The sequence below is a fragment of the Schistocerca gregaria genome, chromosome X (genome assembly GCF_023897955.1).
Source record: "Schistocerca gregaria isolate iqSchGreg1 chromosome X, iqSchGreg1.2, whole genome shotgun sequence".
Taxonomy (NCBI): domain Eukaryota; kingdom Metazoa; phylum Arthropoda; class Insecta; order Orthoptera; family Acrididae; genus Schistocerca; species Schistocerca gregaria.
The window spans coordinates 255,797,311-255,812,744 of record NC_064931.1 but is presented as its reverse complement, the minus strand read 5'-3'; the positions used below and the strand labels follow the sequence as shown (position 1 = coordinate 255,812,744).

At 38.3% G+C, this 15,434-nt stretch overlaps 1 protein-coding gene across 4 annotated transcripts in view; it reads right to left on the bottom strand.

Annotated features, from left to right (window-relative positions):
* LOC126298654 (myb-like protein O) overlaps window positions 1-15,434 on the bottom strand; it is a 103,814-nt gene that overhangs the window by 32,629 nt on the left and 55,751 nt on the right. Inside the window, exon 4 of one of the 4 annotated variants that reach the window (XM_049990069.1) lies at window positions 6,592-6,646. The exons of the other annotated variants lie outside the window; for them this stretch is intronic. Within the exon in view, the coding sequence (XP_049846026.1) occupies window positions 6,639-6,646 (8 nt within the window). The 3' untranslated portion in view covers window positions 6,592-6,638. The remainder of the gene's footprint in view (window positions 1-6,591; window positions 6,647-15,434) is intronic. 4 annotated transcript variants of the gene reach the window in all.

The following is a 15,434-nucleotide window of genomic DNA, read 5'->3' as shown; positions in this document are numbered from 1 at the left end:
GAATCTATGACATAGATGTCCAGCACATTCTATGAACTAGCCATTAATATACTCAAGATGATGGTCTTCACTTGATGAACTTCATGCTGGTTGCCATCTACCATCTACTGATGGAAAAACTGTCTTCTGACAACACCACATCACAAAGTGCTGCAAGTACCAGACTTCACTGTGGAAGCCTGCAACAGGGGCTCTTTGGGTCCACATTCCAGTTCAACACTCCTTCAGGTGCTGACAGCTACCAGGGGTAGGGAGGAGATCACTGACCACCCAACTACCTGCACCAGCAACATTGTGGGTGGGTCATCAAGCGTTGAGTGGGACCGAGTACACTCCAGCAGCCAGCAAGAGAACCCCTTCAGACTGGGCACTGGCTGCGCCTGCTTGCATGTAGTCACCAGGGTTGCTGATGTCTTCTCTTGGGATGCAAACACTGAGCTGACTCTACAGAAGTCAGCTAGAATCCAACGTGCAGCTGGATGAGCAACAGCTGAGGCTGATGCAAATGGACAATGACTCTTAAACAGTGCGAACAAATAACTGAACTCCAATAATGTTTTACTAATGTTGTTGACACTTCTTAGATCCGAAACAGCTATCCTGACTCCACACAGAGATGTCTCTGCTTGGTCCTCTGTAAACTGGTGCCAGAAGCATGGTCTCCGTAGCTGTCATTAGTGGATTTGGCAGAAGTATTCGAACCCAACATCTGGAATTCAGAGGAATTGGTCTGCATATGTCACATCGCAGCAGTAACTGCAGTGCATTAAGTAAAAAAAGAGATTTTTTTACCTTTTTTGGTTATTATATGGCAAATTTTAGGCATGCTGATGGGGACACATGTCAAAAAAGCACCTTTAGTGATACGAAATTGTAAAAAGACATTTAGTACCAGTGAGATGTACTATTTGCAATTTAGCAGGTCATAGTGAACCAAGCAGTAAGTTCATATCAGTAACTTGTTCTACTTGTAGAAATAGTCATGCAGCATACAAGTGTTGCGAGTCTCTTGGATGCTGATAGGCAAAAGTAGTAGTTGAGTCTAGGTTCATACATTGTAAGTCGTATTTTTCTCATTTGGTATATGTTGCTCTGTTGGGAGCATATTTTCAGAATAAATATAAGTTAGTGGTAAATTACACGAAAATGCTAGGCACTAAGTGAACTACTTATTAGCGATAGCATAATCACTCTGACAGAGCAAGTGCTGCAGTTTTTACAGTAAAATGCTCAACAAAAGTTATGCCATGATGAATTGATGGTTCAATTAGAATCTTTTTGGTCTGAGCGAGAGTCACAGTCGGTTCGTATGAATTTAAGTCTCCAGTAGCAAAGCCCCAGTTTTCAATATATCCTTGAGCAACTAACCTAATCACACCCTTCCCCACCAAAACAACAGATGACATAACAGTGTTCATTAATGATGTATTGGATGTGGCCAGGATGAGTAATTGGTTGAGTAATTGGTCACATAACACTACTTTGTAGATGACCACTTTACATCTTATGGGTTCAGCCAAGACATACTTGATGTACTACAAAATGCTGGGCAAATACATTTCAACACTTAGTGGAAGGTTTACATCAAAGACACTGTAATCAGAATAGTGCTAGGTCTTTTAGAGAAAAGTTGGGTGGCATGACACAAAAGGCAAATGAGAAGGTGGACACTTTTTCAGATAAAATCCATAAAGTAAATGTGCACATATATGAGCTGACATGGAGTCCAAGCGGATCACATCACACTCAAGGAGGCAGAAAACAGAGCCTTCAATGTGTTTTTTCTAGGAATTCCTGCAGAGTTTTTGCAAAGAGTACTAACAGAACACCCAGAGGATTCAGCAACAACACACATTTACAGGAAATAGACATTGCTACCCAAGTACACAATGATAAGCAAATTTTTGTTTCTGGAAAGAAATCATTGTGGGAAAAAAGGGCATTAGAAGGCAAAATGCAATGAATCCTACTGTTACAGTTGTGGGCATTTCGTCCATTAGAAAATGAGTGTGGAAATAGGAAGCTGTGTAATGGAAAGACGCAACGGAAAATGTTAAACATGAACAAGCGTATTTTGCCTGTCAGAAAACATTCCCAGCAAAGAATATTGCAGACACTAATGTGTAGATGGATTGTTGTTTGATGAGCTTTGTAAATGGTAAACAACATACATTTTTAGTCGATATTGGTACAAATGTATCTGCAATCAGTATTAGACCTCACGGGTAGGGGAACACTAGTGACCTCCAGGTATAGCTTACATGGAGTGGGAAATAATGATTTGTTATTACTGGGGACAATGCAGCTTGTTTTTAGGACTGGAACTGTAGAGTTTCATGATCACGCGGAAGTGTTGCCAACTGTGGGGCAACTGTATTCTGTGATTCATGGACTTTACTTCGTGGGTAGGCATCATGCAAAAATTAATCTTTCTCAGTGCACAACTGAACTTCTTTCAAATGAGTCCAATGGCTGTAAATGTTTAGGTGTTGCATGGTAGACTGACTCCTAATGTGTCACCAACTGAACTGTGCATTGTTATATTGTTATTGTACCAAATAGGTCAGTTGATGGTACTCGAAAATATCAGTTTTGTTGTGATTACCATTACCTGAACACACAAAAAACAACAGATGTGTATCTGATCCTGAACATCATGGATACATTAGACAACCTAGAAAGGTATAAATGTTTTTCAGCGATTGATGTTAGAGATGGTTATCACCAACTGAAAGTGTTTCCTGCAGATAGAACCAAAACAGCTTCCACAGCATTTTCAGGTCGTTACCAATATCAAAGAATGCTGTTTGGATTGAAAAATGGTTTGGCTTCATTGCAGCACCTATTAGATGGGGTACTTCGTGGGTTAAACCCAATAATCTGTATGGTATATCTTGATTATATAATCATTTCAACGAGAACTATAGAAGATTATGTTAAACGTCTGGGTGAAGTATTTACACTTAACGTGGAGAAATGCCATTTTTCTCAGACACAAGTGGGCACATCATCAGACAAGACAGAGTGAGGACATATCCTCGACTTACTTCCATCGTACATGATTTTCCAATACCACATACTACTAAACATTACAGTTGTTTATCGGATTATGCAGTTATTATCATAAGTTTGTGAAGGGATTCCCTGAAATTACCCAGCTCTTAGATAATTTGCTAAAAAAGGTGTTTGTTTTCAGTAAACAACAGTGTCAAGAATCAGGTGCCAAGCTCAAGAAAATATTAATATCAGATCCTACATTAACATTCCTTGACTTTGCACAAGAATTCATACTTCCACAAGTTGCCTCCAACAATGCTTTGGGCTGTATTTTAAGACATAACGTTGATAAAAAAGATAATCTCACAGCAGATGCCTCCAGACAATTGAATAAGACAAACTATTTATTTCACAGTTGGAAAAAAAAAAGTTTGCGGTTATTTACAGACTCCCTTATTTTTGTCACTGTTAGTATGGTCAGAAATTCAAAATGGTTACACACCATGTGTCTTTTAAAATGGTCGTTAGGGTTGAAAGGTCCATAAAGTCATTAACGAAATAGGCATTAAAATCATGTGAGTTCAACTATGAAGTAAGCCAGGAGTGAAACACACGACTGCAGAGACCCTAAGTAGGAAAATAACAGTTTTACAAGTGGTAGATGGAAGCCACACAGATTGAATAAATGCACAATCACCTGACAGTGAGTATCAACTGTTTCAGCCGCAACCTCAGTTTGAAACACAAGAAGGCTTACTGTGCAGATTTACTAAGTGTGGTTCTTGCACTGTAGCTCTTGTATTACTGAGAATGGAAGTAATGCATCAAGCACACAACCATGTCTTATCATGTCACACTGAGGGAAAACAACAACTGACAGACATGTAGCCGAAAGATTTTGGTGGAGAACGCATTGCAGTGATGTAGAAGAATATGTAAGAAACAGCATCTCACATGTGCAAAGAGCAGATTCAAATCATCAGAAAGTTCAGTTACAGACACAACCACAAGCTGACAAACCATTTTCTATGCTAGGATTTGATATTTTCGAACATTTCAATATAACACAGGCAGGTAATGAATGTGTGCTTACGATGTAAGATCATTTCTCACGATATTTGGTTATGGTAGCCATCCCAGATCAGAAACGAGTAGCGCACCCCATGGTAAACAACTGGTTACTGAAATTTGGCATGCCAGAAACCATTATCACTGACCAGGGCACTAACTCTATATTGGACCTAATGAAACAGTTAAGAAGTTACTCAGTGCATGTAATTCAAAAGTTCATACTGGAACTGGCCTCTTGCTGTACGAGGTAGTATCTGGACGAAAAATGCCATCACATTTTGATGTAATTCAACCAAAACTGGGTCCACAGGGTGAATCAGTGAAAAATTTTGTGCAGAAGGTGAGAGAAATTTGGCAAAGGGTAAAGCATGCCAACACAAAAGCTTTAGAGAACCAGTAACATATTGGGCAATGAATGAGTAAACTGCCACAATACGGAACAGGACAGTGGGCGTTACTAGCTAATCCATATACCCCAAAGGGCAAAATGAAAAAGTTTTTAATGAAATATCGTGGACCTTACCAAGTTATCGAAATAACCTCATCAGTCAACATAAAATTACAGTTGTCAACTGGAATTCCTGTAGTCCATGTGAGCAGAGTCACACTGATTACAGGTGAGACTGATGCACTGCACACATTCCTTCAACTGTTGCAGAAAAAGAAGAATCTCCAAAGCAAAAGGAACATTAGGCAATGTACCTTACCTCATTAGGTCTAGGAAATAGCGTAAATTTCATGCAAATGTCCATATGGTATTTGTTAGTTACTTAGGTTAGTCTTAATTTTCTTTACTGGTCATGTTCTGTATTTATGTATTTGTATAAAGGAGGGAATGGTTGACAGCACTTCCTTCTCTCTCTGATGGCTTACGAAGATGTTATCCGCTAAACTTTTTCTGAGTCTAGTACTCCCATACTATTGCAGAGGAGGTGTGATATGGAATCAGCCTCTGTACAAAGTATGTTCTACTAATGAGTCACAGACGGACAATAGTGTTTACATTCAATATTTGGAAAATATGGAATGATGTACGAAGACTACAGGATAGGTTTACAGTGTTACAAAAAGGAGTAGACACAGAAGGATTATGGGAAGATATGCAGAATGAGTATCTGGGATTAAAACTCTCATATGAGAAATTGAAGACTCAGTTGCAACAGTTAACAGAAATGGCACAATGAACGGTAATTACTAAAAAACAAGGTTGGTGAGATGCAGGAGGGAAACTGTTTAAAACAATGTTTGGAACAGTGGATGATGAAAAATTTAAACAGCACAGCTGGCAATGTACAAGAGTTAGTGAGTTAGCAGAGGATACGAAAGCAAAAACAGATTGGCACACAACATGCATAGGAAACATGAGGAAGGGAATACTCAATGTTACTGAAACAGTACAGAACTTAACAATAAAATTAGAACAATATGCACAGAACACTGGGACTGTCTTAAACAGTGACCTAGAGAAAATAAAAACCTGGTTAAGCACACCAGATGTAACAGCTACATTGTTACAAACCTTAGCAACATAAGGATGAGGTCAAAACTTTGCATGAAGCAGTCCATCATGCTGCTCATGGACAACTGAGTGCAACGTTATTAAATCCACATTAAATTTAGATGATATTACAGAAAGCACAAAAAGACTTTCCAGAGGTACTACAACATGTCATGCCTATAACCAGTAAGAATATAGTTTTATTTATTCATGTATGTAATGTAAGAGTGCATACTGATCAAGCCAGGTTACATAATAAAATACAATTCACAGTAGTAGATATAACGCACAATACCAGTGTTACAATGTTCATCTATATCCCATTAAATGGATCGCAACTGCAAAATGGATACACATACAAACTCCAAAAATATTATTACTTTCTAGACAAAGAGATGCTAATGTCATTACGTCTGCAGTAGATTTAAAAGATTGGATTAGGCAAAATGTTTTTATTTGTCCAACAAGGGTTATACAAACGAACAATCTGTCAAGTGAAATGCAGTTGTTCTTAGGAAAAATGGAAGCAGTAGAGCGCAAGGAAAAAAGTTTTAGATCCACTGCCAAAATTCCAGAAAATTAGAGATAAATGGATTTCTTGCATAAACAGTAGTTATCACTTGCTATAAAAATTGTAAACCAACCAGGATAACGAAACTAGAATTGCAGGGCAATAGATCGTTAATTAATGGAACTAGATATGAAATAGGAGAAACACATTTTCACCTTCCATCTACCATCATGGACACAACAATGATTAAAGTGTTCTGACCAATGTTGTATTGTCCGGAGGAACCACCACACATATTACCTAAACAGAACCTAACTTTTATTAGCAATACCTTAGTTTCCACTTTGCTACAATACCTAGACGAATAATTAACTTCAGAAAAGGACACATTTCAGTCAGTCAAATAATACAACACGTGATACAATAGCGTGAGAAACATAGACAAAATACAATTATTTTCAGTGTATCAACGACAAGCATAATCTTGGTTCAAGTGTTCATTTGTGCAACTTACTTTTGTGTAAAGCGTAAGATATCTCATTCAAATGAGGCCACCATCCATCAGATACCTGTGGAATGGATACAAACTAGTAATAAGTAATGTAAGTGGAAAGTGTAAATAGTGTATGCAACCAAGACAGAATGACAAAGTAGATTAATTAAGCTAACTAAGATTCAGGACTTAGGTTGAGAAGCAACCCAGAAAACAGTTATAGAGTAACTTAAAAAAAAAAAAGAAATACAAGGCAGGCATACACTAATTAGTAATAAGTGAAATAAAAGGAAAATCCCTAACAATTTTTTCCAAAGAAGAGTGACATGTTGCAGCACAGACTAATAAGTGGCAGAATTTAGAATAAAAAATTTATTAAAACTCACTCATATCGACACAGGCAAACTCAAGTCATGCCAGAAACAGAGGCAGAAGCAGGAAGAAAGCCAGTATGTCGCAAGGTGGTCAGATTGACAACAATGTCTGCCGAACAAGGGTACTCATTCAGCAGAAATGAGACTGCGACAGAAAACCGAGCAAAGCAAGACATCCATATTTGTTAGCTCATAAGACACATAGCAAGAAACTGTATCTCTTTCAGAGCAGCAAATAGCAATGGACAACACAGCAGTTAAGTGAATATAGCAGAATAAGGACACATTCAGTCATTATGAACCAAGCCTTGCGTCATAGTCTCATCCTAGCTCCCTTTAAATACTCCGAGCCTCATCATGAGTTGATCGTTGGGATCTATATTATTGGCACCACAAGATAACACAGCAGTTAAGTGAATATAGCAGAATAAGGACACATTCAGTCATTATGAACCAAGCCCCACGTCACAGTCTCATCGTAGCTCTTTTTAAATACTTCGCGCCTCATCATGAGTTGATCATTGGGATCTATATTATTCACAATAATAGTACTCAATTCCATGATTACGAAACTGTAGTGAATCTATGTCCTAGATGCTCCAGCACCCTCTACAAACTAACTAAAGATGTGTTGAAAATGATGAGCTTCACCTGATGAACTTCATGCTGCTCACCGTCTACCATCTACTGATGGTGAAACTGACTCTCTTCTGACAACACTACATCCCAGAGGGCTGCCAATACCGGATATCACTCTGGAAGCCAGCAAAAGGGTGATTTCTTAGGATCCATGTTCCTCTTCAACACACAGGCACCTTCAGATGCTGACACCTACCAAAGGTAGGGAGGAGATCAACTGAACACAAGATCATCAACACCAGGTATATCACCATTGGATCATCAAAGGCCATCATAGAATTCAGAGTGAGATTTAGTACACCCCAGCAGCCAGCTCGAGAACCATTTCACACTGGACAGTGGCTGTGCCTGCTCACCAGCAGTCCACCATGGTGCCAGGGCTGCTGACATAATCTCCTGGGTATACAAACACTAAGTTGACATGACAAACGTCAGCTAGAATCCAATGTGCAGCTGAATGAGCAACAGCCGAGGTTGGTGTGAAGGTATGACGACTTGTAACCATTGTGAATAAATAACTGAACTCTAATGAAATTTTACTAGTGTCATTGATGCTTCACAGACTCCCAAGAGCTATCCTGTCTTCACACAGAGGTGTTTCCACTCAGCCCTCTATACCATGTTTTTTGTGCAAATGAACACTGGCTTACACCTTCAGAAACTAGTCTGCATATCCCAGAAGGATATGAATTAGCAATTTCACACTGTAAAAGCAAAAGCAGAAATGAAGGAGTTGATATTTTAATAAGCAAAAACTTTTACACTGAATACATAACACAAAAAGTTGATCAGTTTTGTAAGAAACAACTTTTTAAAATTGTTGCAAAAATATGTCCAAAACCAAAGTTGGTGCTTATTTCTATTTATCGCACCACAGTCTCTGATATGAGTCAGTTTATTGACCAAATGGAGATTCTAAATACATATCTGCTGGCAAAATATTGGCACCACAAGATAACATATGTCAGTGATATTAATATTGACATTACACATACAAACTCACTGTCACCATTTTTCAAAACCTGTTAAGATAAAACATCTTGTACTGTGGGAATGACAGGACTCAAGTGGGATGGAGTAGGCCTATATAATTGAGACAACAATGATAATGCTTTAAGCTTATTTATTTACATACTAACAAACTTAATTCAAATCTGTTGCCCACAAGTAACTAAAAAGGTGAAAATAGATGATGCACCAAACAGATAAAGCAGAACAACTGGTTCACACATGAGCTGCATAACTAGAGAAACATTGTTGTTGCCCTACATAAAATGGCTAAAACTGGTGACTTAGAATTGAAACACAGGTTCAAAGAAGCCATGATGAAATACAGGACCAAAATACAGACAGTAAAGAAGAAAGCTAATGACGATTTCATTGAAAATTCCAGCAACAAATGTAAAGCTGCCTCGAAGGCAATAAACACAATAGCTGGGACCCTTAAAAACAGACATGCAACTCCAATATTGCCAAAAATACTAAATGAATTCTTTGTAAACAGCACTAAGTGTGAAGCTCCTACTACTTCCACACAAATGATGCAACTTCTAGAAGTACTTCCCATAACATATCTGACTCAAATAACTTATCTTTCAAATGGAAATAGTTTACCTATCAAAGTATACACAAACCTACATTGCTCTTACAGTGAATTACCTACCAAACTATACACAAACCTACATAGCTCTTACAGTGAAGATCTCTATGGCACCTTAAACACAACAAAATTTTTAAATAATGGAAAATCCAGGTTGGAATATCGACAATGTAAGGAAAAGATAGATTGCTACTTACCATAAATATGACACGTTAGATTGCAGACAGGCACAATTAAAAGACACTTACACATTAGCTTTTGGCCACAGTTTTCATGAGAAAAAGAAATAGAAACACATGCCATTCATCCACATAAGCAGGCATTCCTCACACACACACACCCCTGACTGCCAACTCTGGCAGCTCAGATTGGCTCGCACGCCAGGATGTACACGCAGACGAGGAAAACAAATCACCCTGCTTTTCACGGATTTCCTGGTTAAAAATAATTTTTTTTGTGGGTGAAAATATGCCATACCCCAGGTGAAAGTACATTTCTTCCATGGCAAGTGACTATATACTTTCCCTCAGAGCTGTAAATCTTATTAATCCTTTGAGCGGTAAAAATTTTATAGACCGGTGTAGACCTTCGTGGCACGTTACAAAACAAAACTTTGCAAAAAAGCTTGTTTTGGAAGGATCTTTGATGTACACCAACATGTACACTGCATATTTTTGTATTACAAAAGTATAAATATGAATTTAACCAAATACAGCATGGTAGCTTCCGAGCACTTCTATTTTTCCATAGAAAAGCCAATGTGTGTGAGATTGCTCAAGAACTTACCTCACAACTTTTTTTTTTTGAAGGATAATCATACTTTTTGTTGTCATCACTGCATAATTTGTAATCTATGAAAGAACTAAAACAAATATGCAAAACTAACCTTGAAGTTAGTCAAAAACAAATATGTCAGTAAAATTTCTGGGTTTGAAATTTTTCTAAGTGAGTTGTCCTCACAGTGTTTTTGAGTGAGAATCAAACATTCTATGAGTTAAGAAATTCTTCACACATTCTCACATGTAACGCAAAATCCTCAAACCACCATTCACAATATTTCCCCTTGACCTATAGTTCTGTAAACACAAGGCTCATGAGAAAGACACTTAGGTCTTCATGTAACATTTGCGATGTCATGTTCATCAAAAGCAGTTTGTTGTTACAGCATATTGCACAGTCTCTGTCCTAAAGCCTTTGACACATTTTGCTGTTAGCAGACGCTTGTGTGTGCACTGTGTTTTCTCCGCAACAAAATTTTTATTTTAGTGTTATTGTCTCATTTAAGTTTTATAGTTGCAGTATTATTCTGCAGTTATGGGCTACAGCAAAATTCCTTGTTACAGTATCAGTTCTTATGATTCAAAATTATAAAAATGTAATAGACTTCTTAAAAATGCCTGTGTTTTTCCGAGATGAAAAAATTCCCAGATTTTTCTGTGATTTCCCAGTTGTCCTGGGGTATATACACCTTGCACGCACGACTGCCAACTCTGACCGCTCAGACCAGAGCTGGTCCAACCTGCCGGAGTTGGTGGTCATGTCTGATGAGGTGTGCTTGCTTGAGTGAGTGAGTGAGTGAGTGAGTGGGAGAAAGGTGTGCATTTCTTTTTCTGACGAAGGCTGTGGCCAAAAGACAATGTGTAACTGTCTTTTAATTCAGCCTGTCTGTAACTTAATATGCCGTCTTTACAACATTATGGTCGCCCCTGTTACCTCTATGATCAATAATACATTTAAGACAGGAAAATTTTCTCAGATCCTGAAGGCCACTATTGTTATCACAATTTGTAAGAAAAGAGATAAAAAGAGACCTGAAAGTTACAGTGCAATATTGCTCATACCTATAACATCCAAGGTAATAGAATGTTGTATTAAATTACAAATTTTCCACTATTTTGAGGATTAAATCTACTTTCCACTTTGCTCCTTGGATTTAGGCCAGGTTTGTCTACAATAAATGCAGTAGAAACTCTTGTTACTGATATTCTTGAAGGTTTTCAGAAAAATTCCTTCAGTTGTTCCTTACTACTACACCCGAGTAAAGTATTTGACACTATGTCACATGAAATACTAGTACGTGAGCTAGAGTGCTATGGTATCAAGAATAACACACTTTTACAAATTAGCTCATACTTCACTAACAGAATGCAGGTGGTTACAGTATATAACTATCAGCTCAATGCCCTACCAGTTGTTACAGGTGTACCACAAGGTTCGGTGCTTGCACCCTTCTTTTTTCTGGTGTACATGAATGACTTTCCTACTTCCTTGCCTCACAAGTCCATAATATAAGCCAATGACACTACCCTGATGACAGTGGATAATGACTAGGAGGAGGTGAGAAAGAAAAGAGCAATACTTGAAAAGTCCACCATAGGGCTCAACAATAAGCAGCTTATCCGACGCAATAGCAAGACAAACTATGTGCTTCTTCCTGCACACGCTAAATGAAGAAGTACAGGAATGTGACTCTATAATACTTCTCGGAATCCTCCTGAATCAAAAACTGACCTGGAAAAGCTACACTGAACAGTTATGCACCAAGTTATCTAGAGTAGCCTTTTTGTGAAGCAAATTAAAAACATTAGTCAGTAAACAATGACTACTATCTTATTACTATGCCTTATTTCTGTCTCATCTGCAATATGCAATAAAACTATGAGGCTATTCGTCTGCTCCTCAAACAGTGTTTCCTTGGCAGAAGAAAGCTATAATAGCAGTCACAGGAATTACAAGACAAAAATCATGTCAAACGCATTTTAAAGACCTACACATCTTGACTGTACCTTCACTTTATTTTAAAACATATCTTTTTCCACAAATAAATACTTTACCTTGCTGAACAGCTATTCTTTCTCACAAAACTAGAAACAGAAATAAGCTAGATGTAAAATTTACAAGGCTGTGAAAGATGCAAAGCAGTTTTATACACATAAGACTCAAGCTATATAACAAGCTACCACCGTTTACCTAAGGATACTTTCGAGAAGCATCTTCATAAATTGTAGCTGATAAGTGGGTTTACAGTGTTAAGGAATCTGAATGCTCACAGTAAATCTCATCATCCCCATATGTTGTTCAAACCTATCAATTACTTTAATTATTAAGCTAAGATGATAATAGAAATTCAATATTTTGTGTTTCTCAAATTGTTAAAGTGTATGAAAAAAGGTCAGATTTGTATAACATAGAGTGTGTCTAGCGTTTCTTATCAGTCCCAAGCACACCACATCAATCTGACAGTGCTGTGGAAATTTCTAGCAATAACATGGTAAAATTTTAAATGTGATGTAAAAGACTGTTACTTAAAACATTGTTACATTAAAATTGTCTGTCTAATAACAGACAAATAAATAAATATCTAACCAGTATTTCAAATTGAGCTGTGCATTGCTCAACTGTGAGTGTGTGAAGTGTATCACCACTCTTGTGTGTTGTAATTTGTTTTCTAGTTTAGATAATCTACACTAATGCAAAGTAAAAGCACACACACACACCAGTTAAGTTGCAACCTGTTGTCTTTCTTGTTAATAATTCAACAATATTTTCCCTCATTTTCTAAAAGGCTTAAGCTCCTCTGTAGGTGGCTCTCAAATTTACGCAGAGCCACTTCCTGCATTTTTTAATTGTCCAGCGGCATGGTGCCTTCATAGATGTCCAGCAAAACTGTGGAATGGATACTTGAGCAGTGTAGTCATTTATTTTGTTAATATGACCCACCCATCCTAGACATTGTTGTGATGTTCAATGACAGCAAGTTGACTGCGCAGTATCCAATTTGTCTACCTGAGCACCCATTTTGGCTACTTTATCCTGCACCTACTATGTTTGGCTGACGTCTTCAGGTAAGGTGGTGGTTGCAAAGCATCTATAAAAAGTAAGTGAGAGTGAGAGAGAGAGAGAGAGAGAGAGAGAGAGAGAGAGAGAGAGAGAGAGAGAGAGACGGAATGTGTGTGTGTGTGTGTGTGTGTGTAGAGAGAAAAATGATACAGAATGATCCCATGGCATGGCTGACGTGTTTGCTCTGCCTATCTGCCTATGTCCAATAAACATGTCTCTGGTGATAACAAGCTCCCTGTGCTTACCCCCAGGGTAAGTGGTTGCTGAATCCCGTACAATATGGGAGGAATGGTTGGGTGGCTGTATGATTAGGTTCAATTTGAGCTTCTTGATCTTGATCAAGGAAAGTAACATAAGCTCACGTAAGGTAAAAGAACATATGGGCACGCTATGATCTGCATGCACTGATGCAGCAGCTGTCTGTAAGTTGATGGTAAGGCATAAGACGAGATGAGGTGTTCATCAGTTTCACAATTCGTCATTCCTCCTTTAGCTCTCTCCTGCTGCGGCATTCCTTTTCGTAGAGTGTTTAGATACAGAATATGACTTCAGAAACTTTAAAATTTGTCTCCTGGAAACATACATACAACAGTCTTCCCTGTGCTTGACATTTCAATTCATCCATATGTTTCCTGAACTTCTTCATGCCCCACTGCAGTATGGGAGCCAACCTTGTGGTGCACTTGTGAGAACTCTCTTTCTTTCCTGTCTTTCCATAAGACAGGAGCAAGGTAGCATGGCCTGACTGCTTTGAAGCAGGCTCATTATTCCTGATCCCCTGCTTTGAATTTGAAGACATTGGTGAGGTGGTGTTACTAACCTTCTATTAGTCTACCTGTTTGGAGGATGCGTTATTCTCATTACCAATACAGTCTCCTTCTTACTGAGTTCATTCTAGGAGTATTCGTTGGTTGAATCAGAAGTGCAAATTTACAGTAGCATGTACAGGTGCAGGTCATAGTGCACTTATTACCTGTCAGTGTGAGTGCCAACAATGGACTACACTTTTTCATCTTAGCATACTAGATTTTGTGAGTAACCTTGATTTCCTTTCTCTTAATGAAGACATGATAATTTCAGCTTCAATCTGGATTGCTTCAGTGGTGGCTGTACTGCCTGTACCAAATGTCACCTGCCCTTTGCACACTAATCTGGGCATGTATATGGGAGATTCTAACAAATTAGATCCACTGCAATGTATTCTGGTGACTTCAGTGTATTAAATATAACAACAAAGCAGCAGTCTTTCCTAAGTTATTGTTTACTCCCTTCACAATGTTCTTGACACAAGTTACACCAACAGTTTCCTTTCTTGTTCTTGCTGTAACAATCTGTTACTGCAAATAAAGCAGTTTGTAGATCAGTAATATGTCATAGTCTCATAGAAGGTTTTTGCTTTTAAGCTTTCTTCTTTAGGCAGCTTTTATTTGTCTTGACCAGGAGTGTACTGTTATATTGCCTCTTCGATTTATTGACCTACCAAGTCTCGTTTATTCTTTATGACGCAAGAAAGGTGACAACTGTTCAAAAGTACATTCCTATCATTTAATCACAACAAATACATTCTTTTCCATTGGATGTTTTATTTTCTTTACAGTTGAGACTTCTTTGGTTAACCAGCCATGCAAAATCTCTCGATTGCTTAGGTGAGAATACTGCCCGATGAGCCACCCGAACCACTGTGAGCGTTACAGGAAGTAAATGTGGTATTCACCAACGTCCCATGAGCAGCTGAGTCAGTTCAGACAGGGTTCCACATATCTGAATTAGCCAAAAAAACTGAGGTGTAGCAGACGGTCTGTATGTTGCCAGTTATTGACAGCCTTATGAATCCAGGGTGTTAAGCCACGATGCCTGTTGCTGGTGACCTGAAATGACCCACAGTTTCTGAAGTATTCTCAGAGCAAAGACTGGTCAAGCTCCCTGTGCTGAATGACATAGATTTCTGTATGCATTACATCTAAACACCATGCACTACTACTATTTTAACAAGGGTGCTTTGCAATTCAAGCATAACGATTTCCATTGGAGAGAGAGTCGACTAATATGTTAGGTTACATTGGTGCTCAAAGAAATTGCTTATGTGCGGTTCTCGATGTTTTTGTAGTGTAATAATTTATCCATTAAATTTCGGGAGTTCAGCCATATAAAGCTGATTTCATGTGGTTTAAAACAATGGAACAAGTACTGTACAGTACTGTAGCTAAAGCCGGCTCTCTCTTAAGACAACCAGAATATATACGACCGAAATATTAGGAGGAGGAGGAGGAGGAGGAGGAGGAGGAGGAGGAGGAGGAGGAGGAGGGGAGGAAAGATAGAAAGAAAGTAAGAATTTTATGTGACTGCATTCCCAAAATTTAATGGATGACTTGCAAAAGTGCTTAGCAAGTTGTATGTAGTTTTTTTCCCCT